The sequence below is a fragment of the Mus caroli genome, chromosome 7, assembly GCF_900094665.2.
Source record: "Mus caroli chromosome 7, CAROLI_EIJ_v1.1, whole genome shotgun sequence".
Lineage (NCBI taxonomy): Eukaryota > Metazoa > Chordata > Mammalia > Rodentia > Muridae > Mus > Mus caroli.
Window position 1 is genome coordinate 132722712 of NC_034576.1, and position 24617 is coordinate 132747328.

The 24617-nt window shown below is 48.6% G+C and overlaps 1 protein-coding gene across 13 annotated transcripts in view; it reads left to right on the forward strand.

The window, feature by feature from the left end:
- The window catches only part of Tacc2 (transforming acidic coiled-coil containing protein 2), a 210366-nt gene that overhangs the window by 162060 nt on the left and 23689 nt on the right, over window positions 1–24617 (forward strand). For 10 of the 13 annotated variants that reach the window (XM_029479157.1, XM_029479158.1, XM_029479159.1 and 7 more), the window contains 6 exons: window positions 4–140; window positions 11868–13173; window positions 16907–16967; window positions 18534–18735; window positions 23262–23323; window positions 24300–24415. In XM_029479157.1, the coding sequence (XP_029335017.1) occupies window positions 4–140; window positions 11868–13173; window positions 16907–16967; window positions 18534–18735; window positions 23262–23323; window positions 24300–24415 (1884 nt within the window). Of the gene's footprint in view, window positions 1–3; window positions 141–11867; window positions 13174–16906; window positions 16968–18533; window positions 18814–23261; window positions 23324–24299; window positions 24416–24617 lie in introns of all 13 variants that reach the window. The other 3 variants (XM_029479161.1, XM_029479156.1, XM_029479167.1) reach the window with 1 other exon arrangement.

Genomic DNA, 24617 nt, shown 5'->3' on the forward strand with positions numbered 1-24617 from the left:
CAGGAGTTCCGACTCTGAGGAAGCCTTTGAGACGCCCGAGTCAACGACCCCTGTCAAAGCTCCACCAGCCCCTCCCCCTCCACCCCCTGAAGTCACCCCAGAGCCTGAGGTCATCGATCCACCAGCCCCAGAAGAACCAGGTAACCAAATGTCAGGAGCCACTGGCCCCAGGGGACAGAAGTTGGCTCTTAGGCAGCCTACAGCCCACAGTGACTGGTGCCCTCTCTCTGGGCTCTGTTTTATGCTTCTCTGGTTTCTATGAAGTCTACGGAGAGACAGGTAGAGTGGATTGTGCTGTGTGCATCCTAGAAGTGACTCTGTCGCTTGAGTTCTCTGGTCCCTTCATTTTCAGACTTGGGTGGGTTTGAGGGTTGAGATAGTGGGTGTTGGGGATCACCAGCATGATCTTAGAGTCTGCTCTTTGACCCCCTTTCCCACACAAACGTTGACACCCGGGTGTTCATTTCACCCTGCATGTGTGTGCTGAGGACAGCCCCATCAGGCTGGGGGATGGGGAATGAGGTCAGTACATTGAATAAGAAGAGTCAATCAGGGCCGGGTGACCCCTTGGTACTTTTCAGCTTTCCTGATTGCTCAACACTTTTCAGGAAAGAAAAACACCTTCAAGTGTAGTTCAGATGTGATTACTGAGAGACAGAACAGATCTCAGGGCACCTGCCCACGTGGATGGCGTTCTGTGTGCTTCCCTGTTACACCGGGGGTGAGGGGGGTTGGGGGGATCGAACCACCTCTAATGGGAAGTTTAACATGAAGCCTAAAAGGAGACAAAGCCTGCTGGCGGTGGCCCCACAGGAACCAAATGCTTCCATCTTCAAACCTGGATAGCACTAATAGGACCCCATTCTGCCTTCTTTAGGCCTCAGCCCTCCCCCATGACAAGTATACAGAGCTGATTCCCTGTAGACCAGCGGTTCTCATCCTTCCTAACGCTGTGACCCTCCTCATGCTGTGGTGACCCACAACCATAAAATTATTGTCATTGCTACTACGTAACTAGTTTTGCTACCATTACGAACTATAATGTAAATGCCTGGTATGCAGGATATCGTATATCTGACCCCTTCGAAAGAGTCATTAGATCCCTAGAGGGGTCTCGACCCACAGGTTGAGAACCACCGTTGCAACGCGTGTGCTAGGTGTTGTGCACAGTCCCTTTTTAACCCCGTCTCTTCTCCTGCCCTAACCCTGTCTTCCTGGTGGCCGACTTTGTCTGCAGAGGACTCAAGAGTAGACTTGGACCTACAGGCTGATCATCTGCAGCATGGCTGGAATTGGTCGTGGAGGAAGGCAGGCCTAGGGCTGGGTTTACCTTTGCCCTGTCAGGAACCAAGAAAGTTGCCTTGTAACTTAAGATAGCAGTTTGGTCTCTTATGTTGATGTTGTTAAAAAGGGGATGGAATTTTTTTTTTCCCCCTGCTGGTTCAAGCAGGCTACTGATTTAGGAACTATATGCAGCTCCAAGGTTTAGTCTTAAACAGCTGGGTGCCTTCTGCTGGGGAACAGAGCAAGGCAGTTTTCACAGGCCTGATGGGTACAGTCTCCCTCTCGTGCTCTCCCTTGAGTCTGTAGTCGCTGACCTGAGACAGGAATGGTGCTACCGGTCTGATTTCAATAGGAAAGGAGCCCAGAGAATTGTATGCAGTTCTGAGACTCTAGTATCCCTTCCTTCATTTTGTGCAGTAACAAACAGAAAAGAGTACCACTTTCCGTATCACTTCACCCCTAGTTTTAAATGGACAGTGTCTGAACAAAAAACTGTAGGGCCATAGTTCAAACACATCCCTAAAGTGTATATAGGGGAAGGATCTCTTTGGTGGCCCTTGGTGGATCTTCCAGGATTCCCTGCTCTATACGCTGACTGCTGGGAACTGTTTACCACCAGTGAGCCATATGTCTAGCCCCATGTAAACCTCAGACAGCTGAGTAGTTCTACCACATAAACATGGGACACAACCTCCATTCTCTCTGTTGGGAACCAGGTGCTCAATGGTCGGTGTCTGGCCACTCTACAGCGATTCAGAGGGCACTGGAAGCATGAGCCAGTTACTGTGGGGGACACTGAACACCATGATATGGAAGGACATTGTGATGTCCCCACCTTTGTCATATATAACCTCCTCTAAGATGGTCTCATATCCTAGAATGGCTATTCCAGCTGATAGAAAATGCAGACAGGTGACATAGCATCTGTTCTGTGGAGACACTCTCCTGGTGCTATGAATTCACTTATTATGATCATATTTGTGTTTTAGGTGGTGTGGCACATTAATTTTATACTTTGCCGTTGCTTCTTTCCTGGCTCGGTTAGATCCCAAAAGTGACCCAGGCAGCAACTAAGGACCCTTGGGCTCCTCGTACATTTTCCCCTGTAACACGAAGAGTGCTATAGATCAGTAATTGTATTATTGGGATAAGTAGAGACGCTTGCAGTTTTCATCATTTGGAACATATCCCATGCCTGAATCTCCTCCAGGCTTTAATCCAGTTATTTCTGTTCATTCTCCCACAAACTCAGACTCTCTTCAGAATAGACAAAAATCAACCATCGTACCGCTTTATGTTCGAAGCGAGGAGTCAGAGAGTGTCATGAGACATCAAGTGTGCCTTTGTGTTCAGACAGGCTCCGTCTTCTCTCCTGTTCTTCTCTCCTGGAAAATGATATTGGAAAGCTCTGGGGTCCTTAATGTCCTGTGAATTGGAGCTTGGGTCAGACACAGTAGATCTATATCCCAGGCAGCCACTGGATTGGGGAAATCCATGGGGTTGGTCATGACGCTTTGGAACCTCATCATTTGAAGTCGGAAGCATAGCTCACACTGTAAACAAGTTGAGTCCAGTCTTTAAAAAAAATGAAGCGATGGAGCAAGGTGGAGCCCCGGCACACAGTGGTGCAGGAACTCGCTGGCGGTCAGGTGTAAAGGAAAAGCTTTCCCCTTGCCAGGCTCTGGCTTCTCAGTCTTCATCTTGGTGGGGTGCAAACTGTTAGGGAGGGTGACGGCGGCTCCAACCATCCCCTAAATTCTTTTCCAACAAAACAGAGAATCATCTCCATTCTTAAAAGCAAACACACAGAATCCCGCCTTTTACTTAAATGACAGTTCATAGAAGAATGAGCATTATAGAGGCTTAAGAGGTAACCTGTGTGCAGCGGTGTGGAGATGTTAATCACCACTGAGCCACAATCCCTCAGAACCTTTGATTACACCCCTTGGAGTTTTTGAGCAGCGACTTTACACTTCTCCTTTTAAAGCTGCAGTGAGCCTGTCGATGTAGATTACAGTCAGGAGACCTGAGCTGGGGACTGTGTCTGCATAAAGCACCCACCTCCTTCACTTGGGCTACACAAAAGGCTGTCTGATTTGTTGCACATGTTGGAAGCTGCCCCCCCTCCCCGCACCCCATCTTCCCAACCTGCAGGGGCACCATCAAGGCGTGAGAAGGCACTGTGCTTCTCCAGTAGGTCGCCCTGGGGAGAGGAGGGTTTGTTCTGAAAGCCACGGGAAAGAAAGGGCAGGAGAGGAAAGTCTATTGTTCATGGTTTTCCTCTGCTGAGTCCCTGGAATGACACGAAAGGACTAAGGAACCACAGGAAATAATAGACCAGACCTTTGACCGTGAGAACAAACATGGTTTTCCCTCCTGGAAACCTGTTTTACAAAAGTCGTTGCTGGCGGTATGCTGGGTCCTGTGAGCGTGTTTGTGCTCCATGGCACAGCAGGACAGGATGCTAAGTGCCCGCCTTATATCTGTCCCCATCTAAGGAGCCATGCTTTCCTGTGTATAAATGAAGGCAGCAGCCTGTCAGGTCTGAAATCACTGCCTTCTAGCCTCTATGGAACACTTGACAGTGTTGTCACTGTGGGACGTAGTTAACTTTCACCTGACTAAATAATACCCTCGGCTTCTGCATCTTCCTGGTGTTAGGCTTGCAGTAGGGCCTTTGTCTACATCATGTCCATCTTGGATGAGAGCTAATTATCCCTTATTTGAATAGCATCCCCTTCCTCTGAGGTCACATACCTTCCCTGTCCCAAAGCGTTGAGAGCTCTAGCTTCCGGCTCTCTCATGCAGCTTGTCTCCTGGACTGCTGCTGTGCTGGCCACACAGGTACTGCTGAGTCCTTGCTGTACCCACTGGCACTCAGTCACGTGCCAAGCAGCTCTGTCAGCTGGCCCTGAGAGCTGCAGTTTGAGCTGAGCTCTGCAGGATGGTCAGGTGGCAGGAAGTAGATGGTCAATGCTAGGTGCTTAGTAGGAGAAGTGAGGTGAGTTCCTTGCCTGTCCTCTCTGGGACAACCGTGTCATGGTGACAGTTGTCTGCTCATTCTTGCCTGCCAGAGTTCTCTACTAACCTGGAGAAGGGCACTGGGAGGGTCTTGTGGTTGGAGCTGTCCGGTGCCCTGTGTGCCTACCCATTTTCTCTTGCTGGGAAGCGGTGGCCTGTGAGTCTCTGGTTTTAGATTACACCTCTCAGCATTAGCTGCCAGCAATGATTTATTGTCACCTAGTCTACGGCAGAAGGCTTGTTTCTATACATACTGGCATTTGCTTTCTTCTCCTGAAACACCCAAAAGTGACCCAAAGCCCCTTGGTATTAAGATGTCCCTCTTGGGATGCAGAACAGGGAGCAGGTATCGTGGGCAGGATCTGAGAGGCTGTGGCCATTATTTCCTGGCACTGTCTATGCCCTAGACTGGACGGACATTCATGTGGCTTTCTAGTCCATCTTTGCAAGAATGCTTGGCTTTCAACAGTAACAGATTTATGAAATAACTTGCCCAGAATACACAGCCTCAGCTCCAACCTCAGCCAACCTATCCATAGACAGAGCGTAGCTGTGAATGGCAGAATTTCATTACTTTAGTTCTGGAGGCTGAACTGGAGATTGTTTGGAGGTCGGGTTTACAAGCAGCACTGTGCTGTGTCCTCCCATGGCACATGGGACAGACAAGTTCCCTTTAGGTATTCATTCCATTCCTGACCATTCTCCCTAGCCTAACTTCCTCCTAGAGGTCTTGCCTTGAGAGTGAGATTCCTGCATGGGAGTTTCAGGGCTCATATATGTTTAGGCTGAAGACACAGGTTGAGGACCAAGGCTTTGCAGAGCTGCATCTGGATCCCACAAGCACAGGGTGAGCAGGCTTTCCTGCTCGTCCTGATATGATTGTTAACATGGGCCCGGGTTTCTGGAACAGGTAAAGCTGTTGTGGATTCTGTGTAACTCTGCAGATCAGAGGTTCCTCATGTTTAAGGAGAAGAGCCTACATGGGGCATGCTAGTCTCTTGCACCGTGGAAGGCACTATGTAGGCAGAGGGTAACCACTGAGCCCACTGCTGCCAGTCAAAGCCCCATTTACCTCAAGCTGGAAGGATAGTAGGAGGGCATGGCTGCACAGACAGGCGAGGAAGTCAGGGAGTAGTGACCTCAGTGGCTCACTGTGGCCCTGTTCACAATGCCCTGGGAAACTTGGGTAGGAATGCCAATAACCTGGCCAGGCCAGGGCCCTCTGGACACCTATTTACTTCTCTTTGTGACCCTACTGGAGAGTTCTGAAGTAGCTCCTTGTCATAATCAAGCTCTAAACCCTGGCATTTCCATGAGCTCTAGTGAGCCAGGGATGCCCAGGTCTCCCGGATGGGTAGCTCAGCCCATGGTCCCCAGGAAGGGCAGAGGCGGTTGTCCTGTTACAACATTCGATCATTGCTAAGGCAATGCTAAGGCTTCTATTGGGGTGATCATGAATGGAAGTCAGTGCAGGAACCTGGGGGGCAGGAACTGTGGAGGAAAACGCTACTCCCTGGTTTGCTCCTTGTAGCTTGCTCAGCCTGTTTTCAGACAGCACTCAAGACCACCAGCCCAGGGGTGCTACTGTCCACGGTGACCTGGGCCCTCCAACATCAATCACCAATTAAGAAAATGCCCCACAGGCGCGCCAGTCTTATGGAAGCATGTTCTCAGTTAGGTTCTCTCTTCCCAGATATGCCTAGGTTTGTGTCACGTTGACCAAAACCAAACTGTGCAGTCATCATTGTACCAGTGGGGAGCAGTGTTGTCTGCAGAGGTGTCCCGGGGTGTGTGACAGCAAGACTGAGGAGCTTCGGGGAAGGACACGGAGTGGACGTGTTACTTAGTCAACCCTGCACCTTGGCACTGCCTTCTCAGAGTCAGGTCATCCTAGTGGCCTGACACCTCGCTGCTATATTCAGCTTACCAAGGGGCACTTTAAAAATATATGTATTACTTTAGACGTTTCTGTTGTTTTGATGAGGGTTTTGCCTGAGTGTGAATATGCGTCATATGATTGCCTAGTGTCCAAGGAGGTCAGAAGAGGGGGTCAGGTCCCCTAGAACTGGATTTACGGATGATGGTGAGGCACCTTGTGAGTGCTAGGAACTCAACTTGGGTCCTCTGCAAGAGCAGTAAGTGCTCTTAACCACCCTGTTACCTCTCTAACCTCAGAAGGAGGGGCTTTCATGCAGTTTCACCTCCTATTCATGGTAACAATTGGAGGAGGAGGATGGAAGGGACTCATGTTTTTTAACATTAACAGAATCTGGAAGTGGTGATGACCCAGTGTCTCAGCCTCTAGGGCCTGTCAGCATAGACTGGGTATACTGGGCATAGTGGGTAGACAACCCACTGGGAAAGAGACCAAACGAGAGAAATAGGACATTTGTTGTGCCTGCAGTAGAGCTGGGACCCAGCCTAAGCTGCCAGGTGCCTAGTGACCACCTTCCGGTGGGGACTGTCAGCACAAAGGTGCTCCTGGATTCCTGGAGATAATGCCATTTGTCCAGAGCCCCCATTATGCTCCCCCAATCCTGACTCCGTGATATTCAGCATCTCACAGAGTAGACCCCAATGAAAAAAAGTCTGTTTTTTATAGACTCTCCCCAGCTTAATTATGCTTAGTCCCAAAGTCTCCATCTCTGCTACGCCTCTGGGACTTGAGTGAGGTCTGGGAAGAGACCAGCCAGAGCAAGAAGAATACTCAGGAACTCAGTGCTCAGAGCTCTCCTCCCCATATGGGTTTCTTAAGACTCAACCAGGTCTTCCAGAGAGAAGGTGCCTACCCAGAGGTCTTTGACGCTCTTGCTGGCCTATTTTGGCTTTGGTTTCTTGAGCCTTGTGTTTTGGGCCCCATCCAAGGAAGGTAGTGGATACTGTAAACCTGCTCCTGTCTGAGCCTGCTCACTCTGCAGGGCAGACCTCCACAGGAAGTCCAAGTTCATCCTGAAGATCAATCCTGTCCTATCAGAGCTTATCTTCAACCCTCCAGCCATTGAAGGGCAGATGCTAAAGTATTGTCTTACAGAGGGTTGAAGATCAAAACGTGGGGGCTGGAGAGATGACTCAGTGGTTATGAGTACTGGCTGCGGCTCTTGCAGAGGACCTGGGTTCTATTCCCAGCACCTACGTGGTATCTCACAACTATCTGTAACTCCAGTTCCAGGGGATCCAATGTCTTATTCTGATCTTCTCAGGCATCAGGTACACATATGGTGTACAGAAATACATGCAAGCAAGAGACCACAGGCTTCCCTGTCTCGGATGCTCAATTGTGACACTTGTTAAAATGAACATTTAGGGCCTTGCCTCATTGTGACTTTCTTTGGAACCACCAGCTCTCGAATAATGACACGGAGACTTATATTTATTTAAATAGCTTTAGGCCTTTGGTTACCTAGTTCCCAGCTAGCTAGCATAACATACTGACCTATTTATTCTAGTCTATGCTCTGCCACGTGAGAACCTCCTGAGTATTGGCACTTGCTTCTTCCTCTGTGTCTCGCTGGTGATTTCTCCTGCCTAAGCTTCATTCCCAGAGGCCCTGTCTCTGCCTGAAAGTTCTGCCTCTCCTCTTGCCACAGCTATTAGCCAGTTAGTTCTTTGTTTAACCAGTCAGAAGGTGGTGAAAGGATTGTTTACAAGATAGAGTGCAACCAAATGAATAACAATACTAAAGTCCAGTTGCGTAGAAATCAGTATTTGAATAATACAAAGACAGTCTTTACACAGTGCACAAAAAGACCACCACAACACATCTCTGTTGACCAACTCTTCAGGAAGGGGTGGACTGATCAGTGGATGGGAAAACGGGGAGTCTAGATTTTGATGAGTGTCCCTGATGTGTTTTAGGCTAGACAAGCTTGGGAGATATTGAATTCATCGTATGCTTGCACTGTATTACCTAAAACTACTGCCAAGATGCTACAAGAGGACAGAGCAACACTCTGCTGGTCTTCATTAGCCTGCCTCAAAAGGGCTCCTGTGTTCTGCACTTAGATAGATAGTCAGCCATGCTTCCTGCAGGCTTGATTTATTGGTCAGTTGAGCATCTGAGTGTTCCAGGATGCCAGCAGTTCACTCTAGCCATTGCATCCCTGCCTGGAGTGAACTCATAGAACAGGAAGCCATCTCAAGTGTCACTGGGGAGACACCACAGAAAGGCTAAGAAATGGGGCCTCTGGTGACGGTCGGAAGATGAGGGTCAGGTGGGTGATGTCAGTTGTGAGGGCACGCTCTCTCTACTTCTTGTTTCGGAGTACAGCTGCTTAGCTTAGGCTATGCTGTCCAGCACTGATGTTATAGACTGATTTGCATATCTGTTAAATTCGCATGCTGAAATCCTCACTCCTGATGTAACATGTTAGAGATGAGACCTTTCTGTTGGTAATTAAGGTTCTGTGGGGTCTTAGGTTGGGACTCTGTCACAAGAGGAGACTTCAAGGAAACATGTGCTCAGGGGAAAGGCCACATCAGACCTGACCACCTGAAAGCCACAGAGAAAGGCCCCGGGAGAGACCAGACTTGACAACGCCTTCATTGTGGACTTCCAGCCTCAGTACTCAGAGCTGCAGGGAAACACATTTCTGTTGTTGAAGCCACCCAGTCTTGGCTCTTGATGAGGGCAACTGAGCTGGTTAGCATAGCTGAGAAACATGTGGGGACTTTTTTCATACGAATGCAGATGCTAACTTGCCCCAGGATTGAGCTAGAATCTAGAGTCAGGGGGGTACAATGTGGATTTCTAGAGATATCTTTGCCTAGGCTTGCATAGTGATTGCAGGGGACATGCTTATGTGGATGGCTGGGATTGTGGCCTCATCTTTCCTTGCCTCTGTATTATTCAAGGTGTGCCTCATGGTGACTGACATTGAAGGCATGCCAGGTTTGGGATGAATGAAGTCTTTATGCAGCTCTGTGTGACTATGTAGAAATCTAGTGGGAATTAGATGGACATGGTTGCCTTGTCAATCTGGGCTTACCCATGGCAATGACATGGGAAGGCCATCCCAACCTTGTGATAGCTCATAGGGAGCCATCTGCTCTAGAAACCACTCTGTAGAATAGAAGCTCCTAACCAGGGACTGTGCTGTCCCCAGGAGGCAGGGTCTGAGACACTTTGTCACAACTAAGAGAGAAAGTGCTACTGGCATTTAGTGAGTCAACGCTGATGCTCTGAACAGACCAGTCCCCCACAATGAGAGATAGCCCCCAAGCATCCTTTGGGCTGACAGTAAGAACCTGCAATAAAACCAGGTTTCTTTGCCTTGATTTAATTAGGGAAGAGCACATCTGAATAGGAGAGCCAGGCTGAGTAGACAGGAAAACAGAGCAGATGCTGAGCTGTCTGCTGACTGTTGCATGATGCAGGGGAAATTGCTGACATTTGAAGGCTGCTAAGGCAATGGAACAGATTGGAAGGGAAGCTTGTCTACCGAAGTGCAGCGATGGCTGAGGCCCCTCTCCCTGCTGCCAACTCCCATGTGACAGCCCCTAGACCCACCCCCTTAGCATCTGTAGTCTTCTGCCTTCTGAGGTGATTGTCCAGGAGCAGCTACAAAGTAGCTACAAGACCAGGCTGCTGCTGACCAGAAGAAACTGAGCTTGAAGGCCCGGACCTCAGCAAAGGGAAGTGACCTCAGAAGGAGAAAGGTGAACACCTGTTCTTCTGAGATGAGAAGGAAGCAAGTGTGTTTGGTGATGGGAGCTGGGACCAGAGGCTGCAAACACTTAGGGTCTGGGTGCCTCATGGAGTTCCCTAAGTGCTTGCAATCCAAGGGATGTTTATTAAGCTTTCTGAGGGAAAAAGTTGCCAGGTTGGAACCAGAGGTGAGGAAGTCCTTTCACAACCCAAGAGGCTTCTGCGGTCCTCTCCCACTGTATCTGCTGGGACTCCAGCCTCAGGGTTTGCCTGTGAGCAAAGTCAGGAAGCACCATAAGAACTGGCTCCACCCACAACAGCAGCCACATCCTCCTCGGGTGCGGTGTGTGGAGGCGGGGTGTATTCTCCAGAAACAGACTGGCCTGTTTGAGTGAGCCTTTTCCACATCTGGATTGCTGGGACTCAGGATAGGACAGTCATTTAGAAAGTAAAACTGCACTGCAGGATACCCAGCTCAGTATGAATCTCATGTGACACATAATCTTAGAGGAATTTTCACTGATCTGGAACTCAAGTGTAATGGCTCCCTGGACTTGAGCTGGACGTTCACCTGAAGAGAAAGGGTTAATACATCATCACCACCCGCCTACGCACACAGTCCAAGGTCACAGCTCCATTCTGTGCAGCCTCTTCTGTTTCCTGTTCTGCCTTCTGAGACCATGGTACAGGGTTTTTCTTTCTCTAGCAGAACATCTAGGAACCTAGAAAGCTGTGTGAGGGCTGGTTGGTTTCCCCCGCTGTGGGGAGCTGAGATCATTGGGCATCCTTTGACTGATAGTTGGAGTCCCTGAGCACAGTGGAAGGGAGGGTTGGCTTATTGGCTAGCAGGTCGGAGGGGCTAGACATCTGGGAGGAGAGGGCTGAGAATAGATAAGATCCAAAGCCAAAGCGAGGTAGCTGTGTCAGTGGGAGAGGAGGGTCCGGGTCGTGTCTGGAGAGGCAGGTGGTAGAGGGCAGGCTCGGTCCTGCTCAGCCTTGCACAGTCTTCCCAGTGTCTAAGCAGTCAGAAGCAGGGTTGATTGTGGCCATACTTAATGTCCATACCGACGGGTTACTAGTTTTGTTTTGCTTCAGCTTCATCATTCTTTTTATAATACATCAAGGATACTCCTACCCTAGGGCCCTGGCACATATGGTCCTTTCTGTCTGGGAAGATTTCTCTTTGTTTTGTGAACTTCCTGGTGAGATATAAATCCACCAGATAGGGAGGGCACTAATGGCAGACTTACAGTATCATTCCTCCAAAGTCCAGCTTCTTCGCCTTACTTACAGTCTGGGTAACCCCAAAACTGCCAGAACAAAGAAAGTCACCTCACTCTGGGCAACGATTTCTCATAGCTCCAAATATAAAGTCCTTCCTTCAGCTGGTATGCCACATGCTACCACAAGACCATGTGCAGATGGGTAGATGTAGGACGGAGTGATGGGACTCTCAGGTGAGGGTCTGATGCCCTCCCCAATTCCTTCTTCATGAGGGACTGTCATTGGGCCTGATCTTGAGAGTCTCTTGCAAGTAAGTAGTCATAGACGCTTTGGTGGCAATGACAATGGCTGCTAGGCTGGGAGGACAAGCCTTTGTCTTTTCTGATTGTTGCTCAGATGCCCAGCATGACCCCTGTCAAAGTCAGGCACTTGGTAAAGTGCTATGGAATGAACCATGGGGGCTTTTCCTTCATCAGCTACCTGGCTCCCATTGTACAGATGAGGGAACTGAGGGAAACCTGTCCAGGATCTGCACCCACTGATGCATGGAAACCGGAACCTGTTGCCCGTGGGGGGTGTCTGTCTTTGGAGTTTATCAACCTCTGCTCTGTGGAGTGGGGGTCTGGCTCAGGATGAGAAATGATCCCAAGTATCCCATGTCTTTAGGTGACCCGCTTTGTCTTCATTTCCACAGGATGCATTTCTGAGCCACCGGTTGTGGTTCCCGATGGCCCTCGCAGCAGCGAGTCCGTGGAAGGAAGCCCTTTCCGTCCTTCCCACTCCTCCTCGGCGGTGTTCGATGAAGACAAGCCGATAGCCAGCAGCGGGACTTACAACTTAGACTTCGACAGCATCGAGCTGGTGGATAACTTCCAGAGCTTGGAGCCGTGCTCTGCCGACTATAAGGGTCAAGAGTGTAAGGTGAGCACGCGGAGGAAATCCACCGAGTCCGTGCCACCCTCCAAGTCCACGCTGTCCCGCTCGCTTAGCCTACAAGCCAGTGACTTTGACGGTGCTTCTTGCCCCGGCAGCCCTGAAGCTGGGACCCTTACCACAGATGCATGTGGCACAGGATCCAACAGTGCTTCCAGCACCCTTAAGCGAACTAAAAAAACACGGCCACCTTCCTTGAAAAAGAAGCAAGCCACCAAGAAACCCACAGAAACCCCCCCAGTGAAGGAGACCCAACAGGAACCAGGAGAAGAGAGTCCACTCCCCAGTGAGGAACACTTAGTACCAGAGACGAAGACGGAGTCGGCCACACCTGAGGGCGCTGGTTGCACCTTGTCAGACGAGACACCCCTGGAGTCCCCTGCTGTCCCCACAGCCACCTGTCCTCTGACTTTGGAGAGTGCAGAAGACATTAGCCCCCTGGTTTCTGGAGGTGGCAGAGTGCAGAACTCACCCCCAGTTGGGAGGAAATCAGTGCCTCTCACCACAGCCTCTGAGGCGGTGGAGGTGACCCTGTCAGACAGTGGGGGGCAAGAGGACTTGCCTGCCAAGGGGTTGTCAGTGAGGCTAGAGTTTGACTATTCTGAGGACAAGGGAAGCTGGGAGAGTCAGCAGGAAAACGCCCCTCCTACCAAAAAGATAGGCAAGAAGCCAGTTGCCAAAATGCCCCTAAGGAGGCCAAAGATGAAAAAGACCCCCGAGAAACTTGACAACACTCCTGCCTCGCCTCCAAGGTCCCCTACTGAACCCAGTGACACCCCTATTGCTAAAGGTACCTACACCTTTGATATAGACAAGTGGGATGACCCCAATTTTAACCCTTTTTCCTCCACCTCAAAAATGCAAGAGTCTCCCAAACTGTCCCAACAATCGTACAACTTTGACCCTGATGCCTGTGAGGAGCCCCTTGACCCCTTTAAGGCATCCTCTAAGACCCCCAGCTCACCTTCTAAGTCCCCGGCCTCTTTTGAGATCCCAGCCAGCACCACGGAAGCAGATGGGGATGGGTTGAATAAACCTGCCAAGAAGAAGAAGACTCCACTAAAGACGTAAGTTGAAGGAGGGAGGTGGTAAGGGCTGTGAGCGGGCGTGCGTTCCTGTGACTTTTAGTCCTGTGCCTGAGAATCGCCAGCTGCCCTTGTTCTGTCCTCTGTTGCTGTGGTGACACCATCTTTGTGACTGTTTCTCCAAGCAGGCAGGACATACATTGCCTTTCTGTCCGAAGCCTCCGTGGTTTTATCTTCCCATCCTGGAACCCACAAAGCCCTTAATTTATTTATTTTTTACCTCAATAAGCCAGTGGCTTGTAGCTTTATGTTTACCTACTGATGACCTTTCAACTCCTGGGGAGTATGGAAAGTTCCATAGAAAAGGAGCAGACATGAGAGACCTGGCCACCTTCCTGTTGGAAGCTCAACTCCTCCCTGGTTAACATATACAATGCCACTAGGATATACACCCTGCAAAATAACATTAAAATGTACAGCAGTTGTTTCTACCTGCTAATGTGACTTTAACTCAGGGGCATCATACGGTACCAGGCTGCAGAAAGCCCCAGATGGAAAGCTGCTTCTTGCCATCTGATGAGCCTGCAAGAAGCATGCTCTTTAACCGGGTGTGGTGGTACATGCCTTTAATCTCAGCACTCGGGAGGCAGAGGCAGCCTGGTCTACAGAGTGAGTTCCAGGACAATCAGGACTGTTACACAGAAAAACCCTGACTCGAAAGGAAAGGAAAGGAAAGGAAAGGAAAGGAAAGGAAAGGAAAGGAAAGGAAAGGAAAGGAAAGGAAAGGAACAAAGAAACAGGCTCTTTGCTGCCTACCTTCTCTCTGGTCATCTTTTTTCAAACAAGACTTAAGTCATTCTAAGAGCAGAAGAGATTAGTGCAACGTGGATAGGGGAAGCAGACCTACAGTCCCTAGGAAGGAAGAATGGCGCTTGTCCACCAACACTTGCCTCTAGCTGTGTAGTCCAACTTTGTTGGCCATAGGTCCATTCCTGAGGACCATGTGCAGGCTTGCTACAGACAGTCTGACTCTTTTGGGAAGTATCAACTGTAATTTAATCAGGTGGGAAAGACTAAGTCCCCCCTCCCAGGGCAGAGGACCATGCCCTAGTACTGGCCCCTCTGGGTCTACTTGGCTTGAATATATATTATTATATTGAATTATGTTATATTGTATATAATATTGAATTATATATTATTATATTACATATTATTATATTGAATTATATATATAATTTTTATTGAAAATAGATGTCTTTCATACAGTATGTTTTCATTATAGTTTCCCCTCCCGAACTCCTCCCACATCCTTCCTACCTCCCCACTTACCAAATCAACATAGAACTTTATTTCAAAAGTGGAATAATACCCACAAATGTCTACCCTTCAACACCATAAATTGGAAGGAGAATCACCTGGCAGCCACTCCCTTCTTCTGGCCCAAGAGAGTAATACATCCCTTAGTTCATCAGAGCTAAGGAAGGTTGAGGGAGCGGACCCTGCAGCCTGGTCTCACCCTTTACACATGTGGGTCTGCTGATTTGGAAGACTCTATGTGTGGAGGCAGAGCTCTTAGGTACCAAGTCTCTGGGTGGCCAGAAGCTGGAGCGGAAGCTGTGTCCAGGCAGCCCTTTCCCACAAGGCTGCCCTGCTGGAGCGGAATCCACGATGGATGATTGCATCCTAGCCCACTAGTACCCAGTGTTTGCAGAATTATCTTTTTTGTCAGTTCCTTCTGTCTGTCTCTCTTCTTTGTCTTCTTGTCTTAGGATGGTTGAAGATGTGATGTCTGTGTGTTCTCTGTTGTAAGTAAATTTAATGTACTCTGCCTTTTGTACCCAGTGTGGGGCTTCTGCCTTGCTTCTGCTCGCAAGCCCTTTCCCTCTGTTCTCTGTGGTGGCTGCTCTATTTCTGTGTCAAGCCTGGGAGTGATGGGTGCAGGGCTCCCGTGGACTCAGGGGTTGCTTTTCTGTTTCATCTCCACACTGTGATCAGCATGAGACTGCTTGCCTGTGAAAAGGGAAACGTGATTACCAGCAGCTGCCTGCTTGTCCGTAACAGAACACTTCCCCTGCTTGGTTTATTTATATTTATTTATCTTTTAAATCATTATCATACATTGCTTTTTAACTCCTCATTCCCCTCCTTTTTGTTGTACGTTGGGCTGGTGGGTGACTGCTCACAGTAGTAAGTAGCAGGATGCTTTCATATTAAGCACTGCGTGAAGCCTGGGCGGAGACCACCGAGGCTGGTTCTCGTGTTGTGAAGTACTACCATCTGGACTCTTGCAAATTCATGCTTTCAGAAGTCTGAGGGAATGTGGGATCAGCCCAGTGTGGAGCCCACAGCCGAAGTCCATTGCCAGCATGGTTGTGCTCCTCCTGGTCACTTACATCCAGGCTGGGTGCTAACCTGTCAGATCTGTGGGTAGCTTTGCCAGGCAGTAGTGCAACTGGCTATCTGTATGCCTCTGGTGCTCTGTATCCTAGCCAGGGCTCTGAATCTATGTGCTTTGCCCCTGTCCTTACAGGGGCAGCTCCCCTCCCCCGGAAAGCACAGAGTCTCCCAATGCTGTCTTACCCAAGCAATTACAAAACCGTTATATATTTATATGCATGAATAAATATATGCCTTATGTTGGGACTAGACTGTTTTACAGTAAATGCCATAAATGCAATAAATAACCATTTATGGTCATTTTTTTAATGATCAAATGCCATTGTTGGAGTGTTTTATTTGAGAGTACACAAGGAAGGAACTTGGGTACCAGATTTCTGTACCTATTCAGTTAATATGGAAAACAGAGGTGTGTGATGGATTTAAAGGGAGGGACCACCTCCTCCATACCTATGCTCTGGCTTTGCCTGGTCCTAAAACCATACTGGGGAGGGCTGTAAACCAGAAGGGAAGGGCCAGTTTGCAGGTTGGAGGCCTTCATTTTTGATTATAGAAATGACCCCAAGAGCATGGTGACTAATGGACCACATAGCACTGTTTATGCTAAATTGGAATATTACTGTTTATGCGAACCTGGAATTAGTACTTTTTATGCTAAACCAAATAGTACTGCTTATGCTAAAACCATCCCTTCTCCTGGGGCCCGTCTGACACTCCACCTCCATTACCTTGTATGAAAGAACAAATGAAAGAAAAAGGAAGGAAGGAAGGAAGGAAGGAAGGAAGGAAGGAAGGAAGGAAGGAAGGGAGGGAGTAGAATCTGGTCCATTAACCATAGCCAGGGAAAAGACATAAACTACCACCCTCCTCATCTCTGCTTCCAGTCAGAATCCTACCCAGAGTCTTCCAGAGCAGAAGGACCCATTGTGCTCTGTGTTCCTGTGAGTACAAAGGGCTCACAGGATCCCCACAGGATCCAGAACTTTTCTGTTTCCGTGTGGGCTCCTCTGGCTGTTCATGAAGAGCTGTGTCTCGTTGCACATGTGCAGATTGGATCCTGTTAATTAGTGGCATAAGCCTACAGCCCTCCCCCAACCGTAGCTGGCTCAGAACGTAGTCTCCTCACCACGACTTTGCTTTTATAAAAATAAGAACAGTTAGTTAAATTTAGCTGCATTTTTTTTTCTGGGTCAGCTCTCCAAAATGGCTTGTCTTTAAAGGTCTCCAGCTTGGTGGGTCTTCCCTTTGGGGGCTAACGAACCATTAGTTAGAAAGTCAGAATGGGTTCCCTTTAGCTGGGGTTTGGTAGGCGGGGATGGGGTGGGGTAGGAAGTTACTGGGTGCTTTGGAATGACCTGTGACCCCATTTTATTTACAGTGACACATTTAGGGTGAAGAAGTCTCCAAAGCGGTCTCCTCTGTCTGACCCACCTTCTCAGGTACAGCATTCCCATGACCCCTTCAGTAGTACACTGCTGAGCAGGGAGGTTTTTTTTTTTTTTTTTTTTTTTTAAAGATTTTTTTTTTTTTTTTTTTTAAAGATTTATTTATTTATTATATGTAAGTACACTTTAGCTGTCTTCAGACACTCCAGAAGAGGGCGCCAGATCTCGTTACGGATGGTTGTGAGCCACCATGTGGTTGCGGGGATTTGAACTCTGGACCTTCGGAAGAGCAGTCGGGTGCTCTTACCCACTGAGCCATCTCACCAGCCCCGAGCAGGGAGTTTTAATGCTGCTTTGTGTGTGCACACATACCAGGCACACGCTCCCAACACCCACATGGTGGTTCACAACTGTCTGTACAAAGGTTCTAACACCCTCTCTTGGCCTCTGTGGGTACTGCTTGTGTGAGCGCATGCACACACACACACACCCATACCACTTACACATATAAAATAAATCTTTCCCTCTTAGCTGTGCTTCTAACAAGCCCATGCCATGTCTTCATTCAACTCTCTATAGACCGAGGAAGGTAATCCTCAGGCAGGCTTGCTACCATTCTGGGTGGTAAGACAAGTTGCTCTTCAGATCCAGGCCAGCTTCACTGGTTGACCAGGTGGAACTAGGACCTTAGCTCCAGGCATTGGAGACTTGAGGTCCAATCGTAGCTCTTCCTGAGTTCTCTCTGCCCTGTACAATGGCAGTAAAACCCCCTTCTCTCTTCAAAAGGACTGGAGTGATGACTGTTAGTGTTGCTGGTACTACAGTTAAACTAACTGGCCTGTCTCCGACAACCAAGATAGAGACTTGTTGTTTTGTTTTGAGGCAGGGTCTCACTGTAGCTCTGACTGGCCTGGTACTTATTACATAGCCCAGGCTAGCCTCAGTCTCTTAGTATTGAGATCACAGTGTGAGCCACTGTATGAGGTTTGGTGGGGGTGGGGGTGGTGCGAATTGAACCTAGGGCTGTGCCCCCCGTAAGGTAAGCACCATACCACGGAGCCACATCTCTAGACCTTGCAGAAAGAGTCCTACGCTATAGCTCAGCCTAGTCTCACAGTCCCAACTGTCCTCCTGCCTCGGCTTCTCAAATGCTAGGATTACAGATAGGAGTCACCATGTCCAGGTTTTGTTGTTTTTTTTTAAGATTTGTTTGTTTATTTTATTTTTGGATACACTGTTGCTGTTTTCAGATGCACCAGTAGAGGGCATCAGATCCCATTTCCGATGGTTGTGAGCCACTATGTGGTTACTGGGAGTTGAACTCAGAACCTCTGGAAGAGCAGCCAGTGTTCTTAACCTCTGAGCCATTCCTCCAGCCTAAAACTTAACAATTTAATTAACTAATTTTTTTTTATCCCCATCCCTAATTAGCTAATTTTGATAGCCCATAGTCACTCAACCATCAGTAAAAGAGATCCATAGAGGAGAGAAGGGGTTTCCTTGAGAGGCCTTGTGGATCAGAGTTTCCAGGGAACAGATGGAGGGGTTTCCCTGGCTTGTGGGGCATGGCTTCTGATCAGGAGTCTGGGTGAAAGAAAAGGCTGCTTCATCTCCTCACAGGACCCCACTCCAGCTGCCACGCCGGAAGCACCCTCAGCAATCTCTACAGTGGTTCATGCCACAGATGAGGAGAAGCTAGCAGTCACTAGCCAGAAGTGGACGTGTATGACGGTGGACTTGGATGCCGACAAACAGGACTTCCCTCAGCCCTCGGACCTGTCTAACTTTGTAAATGAGACCAAATTCAATTCACCCTCAGAGGGTAAGCAACTCGGTGGCCAGCCAGACCCACACCTTGCCTTGGAGAATACTGTCCCTAGGGGGCCAAGAGCCAGAAAAGGTACTTGCCAGCCAGGTAACCATTACCCGTGTGACAGTCTGCACGCCTCCTACTGTATGCAAAGCTATGGCTTGAGAGCACCTGTCCCTTGACCCTATGATGCCTGCTGAGAACCAGACTAGAACCCTCTAGCCCAGATCTGAACCCTCACTTGCTTGTTCTTGGCTGTATGGCTTGGATACCTTCTGTAGCTTTGAAAGGCGCTGCTGCTCCAAAGGGACATCTTTCACACTGATCTTTGACTGCAGGTCACCCCACCTCTGGGTCTTCTGGTACCAACATTGTTCATGTCCCCCACAGGATGGGTGGCCAGTATGACCACCCATTTTAATGAAGCCTGGAACCAGAGGCTTACACCCCCACCCCCACCCCTGCTTGCTATTGAGAACTTGATTGCATTTGGAGGTCCCAGGCACTTGTCTTATCTTGGTGTCTATCTTTATGCTGTGTATTCAGTTTCTGCATTCTCTCTGATTGTTGGGTTTGAATGAGTCATATATCTTAGGGCTAGCGTGTTCTCACTTGGCAGAGTGCATTTTGCATAAACATTCTCTACTACATAAACAACTAGTGGCACACACCTACACTCCCAGCCGTCTAGAAGGTAGAGACAGTAGAACCAGAAGTTCACCCTCCTTCCCCACCTTTGCCTGTCTCAGCCTTTGCCTGGATATCTACTCCTTTCCCTTAATGCTTGATCTGGGACCTCTTAAGATCATGATGAAGAAGTTTGTGCATTTTGTGTTCATTACTGGGCTGTGTGCTTACTGAAAGCAACAACTAGTTCCCTTCCATGTCTCCACACTACTATGAGCATCATAGGAGCTGAAGATGGGTTTGAGATCAAAGAAATGCAAGGCCAGGGCAGGTAAACAGCAGCTGTCACCTGCATAGGGAGGGACCTGAGGAGGGAAAAAAGCCACTTGGGTAGCATCTCCAGTTCCCTGCTGGCTCACCTCTCTTGAGCTAGATAAGAGCCTTCTAAACACCAGAACGAAAAGAAAAGAAAAGAAAAGAAAAGAAAAGAAAAGAAAAGAAAAGAAAAGAAAAGAAAAGAAACATTTAGAAGCCAGCTTGGGCTTGGAATTGTGTTGGTCATGAACTAAGACAGTTCACTAAACTTTCTGACAATTGTTTCTACAAAAGTTCAGCAAATGGGGAAAGCTTAAGGAGATGACGCAGTGGGTCGAAGTGTTTGCTGTGCAAGTATGAGGACTTGGGGTCAAATTCCAAGAACCCCTGTAAAAGCCGGATGCGCATGCGCAGTACAAGCATCATAGTACTCCAGCAGAGAGATGGGGGCAGAGACAGGAGAATCTCAGGAAGTGTAGTGGTCAGATGATCTGTCATTTTTCATCTAAAGAAACAAAACAAGAAAACCCACCTCAAACAAGTGGAAAACATGGGATGACAACTAAGCTTGTCCTTTGACACCCATGTATACACTGTGCTGTACACACATCCATATTCACACACATGAATATTCATATGCACATGCCTTCACACAGAGAGAGAGAGACAGACAGACAGACAGACAGACAGACAGACAGAAAGAGAAAATTCAGCAAATAGGAATATATCTAACTTTGAAACAAAACTTTCTTAAACCTGCTAACTGAGAAAACATCAGTAAAGATTTGGCAAGTGACCATCCATTTTAACAGTTGAGTGACAGATCCCATCCATGTGATGACACCATGCCTTTCGGAGGCCTTGGCCCTGCCGTGTTCATCTCTGTGAAGCACCCTGGATATAGAACCCTCTCATCATGTCTTCCCTCTTGTTCCGCACATCAGACATCTGGGGTGCTGCTGTGAATCTCAGAATGAATCAGTTCAGGGCTGCAGCTGTGGTCTGAGACTTCATCATACAGAAGTCACCAACCACAGGAAGAAGGAATTACTGGGTTAGACATCATAATTACTATTGGAGCACACATTCACAACAATGGTAATTCTATAGGAGAGAGAGGCAAAGCGGGGACTGTTATTTTGTATACAGGGCTTCATTTTCTCCGAGCTCTGTGGTAGATCCTGTAGTCCCCACTTTTAAGACTGAGGGAACAGAAGCTTTGCCCTGAGAGGGCCTGGCGAGATCCCCACATGCCTGGTCCGTGCGGTTTCGTAGTTCTTTTCTGCTGTTTAGGTGAAGATAAATCAGGCTTCCTGCCTTCTTGTAGGATGAAGGGGTGAGCTAGTTCCTTCCTACCTGGGTGCACAAGCATCACTGAAGAGCTTCAAGTTGTCTTTGCTATTTCAAAACCCCAGAGGACAGTAGTTTAGCAAGTACCCACAGAATTGCACTGTCTTGTTTGGGTTGCCTGTCACCTCCATAATCTCCCGGTGAGTACACTCTCTGATGGACAGTTCTGTGTGCTCTCCTGTTTAAAGAATGCCCTTCTCTTCTGCACTGTTTGGTGGCATGGAAACAAACCTGGCCTCTAAGCAGAAGATTAGGAAGTGTTAGGCCAGCCTGTCTCTAGGACCTTACCTGCCTTAGGACCAGGAAACCCGGAGAGCAGTTGCTTTTATTTTGTTCTCAATGTACTTGTTTTCATTTGTGTGTCAATGTGTGCTGAGATGAGTTTCTGTGCATTGTGCGTGTGCCCTTGGAATCCAGAGGACATTAGATCCCCAAAAGCTGGAGTAACAGGCCATTGTGAGCCTGTGTCCAGTGTGGGTGCTGAGAACCAGATCTCATCCTCTGAAAGAGCGTTGCATGTTCTCAACTACTGAGCCACCTCTGCAGCCCAGAGCAATTGGTTTTAGACCTGCAGATCTGCATAGCCATGTGGTAGTACCACCTTCTTATACACACTTGCTTCAGCTCTTTCTCCTACATCCAGCAGAGGGCAAGGTGTCCATCTGGGTGGGTACTATGTTTGTAGGTGAGTATAGTCTTCTCCTACTTCTCCAGGCTCTCTGTCTATCCATCTCCCTTAAAAAAAAACAATCACCTGTGTTCAGAGAGAAATGTTAGAATGAGTAACAGTAAGTCTGCTCATGATTCTTCACATTCGTGCAACCCGTTGTAGGGCTTTTGTGTTATACCTTGTCTTTTTGTAGTTATTGTTTGGTTTGGTTTAGATTTTCAAGACAGGGTTTCTCTGTGTAGCCCTGGCTATCTTGGAAATGGCTCTATAGACCAGGCTGGTCTCACATGCACAGAGGATCTCCCTCTGCCTCTCAAGCTCTGGGCTTAAAGGTCTGAACTACCAGTACCTTGCCATTTTACCCAGAACAGCATGGTACTCGATGTTAATTTTGTCGCTGAATCAAGTGAGTTCAGAGAAGGCTGGTCAGTTGATTTTGCTGCTCCTAGAAATGAAGACCCTTCATCTTTTTGCCAGGACATTCCCTAACAAAACTCTAATGATTAGCTAGGTCCTCTTTGCTTCGAGATGCCCTACTATTGGAGTAAGTCTCCAAAATGGTCCTTGGACATGAGAGGATTCTAAAAATAACTATGGACCTCTTCAGTAAATAACCCGATCCTTCAGTGGCTCGGCCGTCTCTGAAGTTGTAAAGACAATGAGCCACTTGGCGCTGATGATGGAGCTCTTCCTAACCTGGTGTGGCCTGATGAGAGAGGGGGCTAATTGCGCTTGACTTTATTCTGTGTGGTTTAGAATGTAATGCAGATGAGACTCCCTCTTTCCTTCCTTCCTTTCTTTCTTTCTTTCTTCCTTCTTTCCTTCCTTCCTTCCTTCCTTCCATCCATCCATGTACTAGGAAGGTACCTAGGGCGCTGTGTATTCTCGCCAAGAATTCCCACTGAGCTACACCCCCAGCCCATTTTGAGGCATGTCTCCTTATTAAGTTGCCCAGGTTGCCTTGGAACCTAACTGTAGCCCAGGCAGGCCTTGAACCCACATGACTCTACCAAGTAACAGATTACAGGTCCTCGAGAGAGAGATCCCTAAAACCAGCTTTAGTAAGATATTCTCTCAAAATGTCAGACATAAGCCTCAAAGCTACTAGCAGCACTGGGGGGAATGAGCAACTGACAAAGCAAAGCTAGAGGAGTGTTCTGGAGTTCTCAGGGGTCAGCGAGGGGCTGCTGATGTCCCTGTGGGGCTCCATGTCCCATAGAGAGGGACAGGTACAATATAGTTCCCAGATGTCTCTGAGACATGCCATTCTATGTGCAGCTTTTGAGAGTTAGAAGAGGAGACCCCAAAGCACGTGTGCCTTCCAAACTGCACTCTTGGATCTGCCCATTGTTGACCTGTGTGTGGACACATGGCTTCATTTCCGTGGGTTTTGTTCACATTTCCAAGGGCCAAAACTCCTACCAGCAGAAAGCTTACAGACTGAAAACAACTGAACCGTGCCTCTCTGAGGGCAGGATCTGAGGACTCTATCAGTGATGGCCCCTGAGTGCTCGTCTGGGTCAGGTCCTTCCTTCTTTCCCCTGTACTCATCTTGCCTCATCATTTTTGTTTTCAGAGCTGGACTACAGAAACTCCTATGAAATTGAATACATGGAAAAGCTTGGCTCCTCCTTACCTGTGAGTTCCTCCCGTACACTGGCCTGGCAGGGGCTTCTGTGGGGTCCCTCAGAGCTGTCCCATCACATAGAGATGCCAGTCCTCGTTCCTAGGCTCATTGCTCCAGGCCTTGGAACACTAGTATGATCACCTTACTGGTGACTCCTCCCTGTTAGTCACACTTTGTACAATCAGTGCCCAAAGCCACCTGAGCTCTCTTATCGGCCTTGACCATGGATGGACTCCCAGGGTGTGAGCCTCAGCCCTGGTTATGGTGTCTGCTCATGGCCCTCCTGCTCAGCCAAGGAGAAAAGAAGCCTTCTTGTTTGTCCTTTCTGTCTCTTTCCTTGGGGTCTGCCCTAGTTACTTTGCTGTCACTGTGATAACACACTATGACCGAGTGAACCTACAGAAGAAAGAGTTCATTTGGGCTTATGTTCCAGAGCGTCAGAGTCCATGACAGGAGATCAGAGGCACATCATAAACTGCAAGCAAGAAGCAGTCTTTAAACCTTCAGAACCCACCTCCAGTAACATACCTTCCTCCAGCAAGGCCATACCTCCCAAACCTCCCAAACACCATCATTTGAGGACCAAGTATTCAAATGCACGAGATTGGGAACGTCTCATTTAAGCCTCCATAGGCCCTAGCGGCAGCGCTCAGCACTGGGGTCAGCGTGCTGCCATCCGCTATTCCCATGTGAGGGCTGAAAGCATGGCTGGCTGGCTCCGCAGCCTCAGTGCTGGCATTTGCCCCTGTAACCCATGCGTGCTGAGGTCTGACGAGGGCACATGGCAGCACCTTAGGTCTCCACAGCCCTTCCCTCCCTTCCACCCTCCTGGCCCTCTCCTAGTTACCTCTTGCTTTCTCCTCTCCTTCGAGAACTTGAGAAAACTGAAGGCTTATTTGTTCCCTGTGGACCAGTGCTTCCTTCACTTGGGTGGCATACTCAGGTCACTGCACCCAGCTAATGTATGTGTGACTTTGATTCCTGCAGCAGGACGATGACACTCCGAAGAAGCAGGCCTTGTACCTTATGTTTGACACTCCTCAGGAGAGCCCCGTCAAGTCTCCTCCAGTCCGGATGTCGGATTCCCCAACTCCATGTTCAGGGTATGACCTGTACGATGAGAGAGTTGTGTCTCGGGCCGGTGGCCCCCAAGTCCTTGTATACCTTCCCTCTGTTACTCTGACTTTATTCCATTGCATGTCTGCAGGTAGCCCATAATTTCGTCTTTCCACAACAGCATGGACACATCACTTCTAGGCCCAGGGCCCTTGAATGCTGAGTGTAATTCATTCTCTCTCTCTCTCT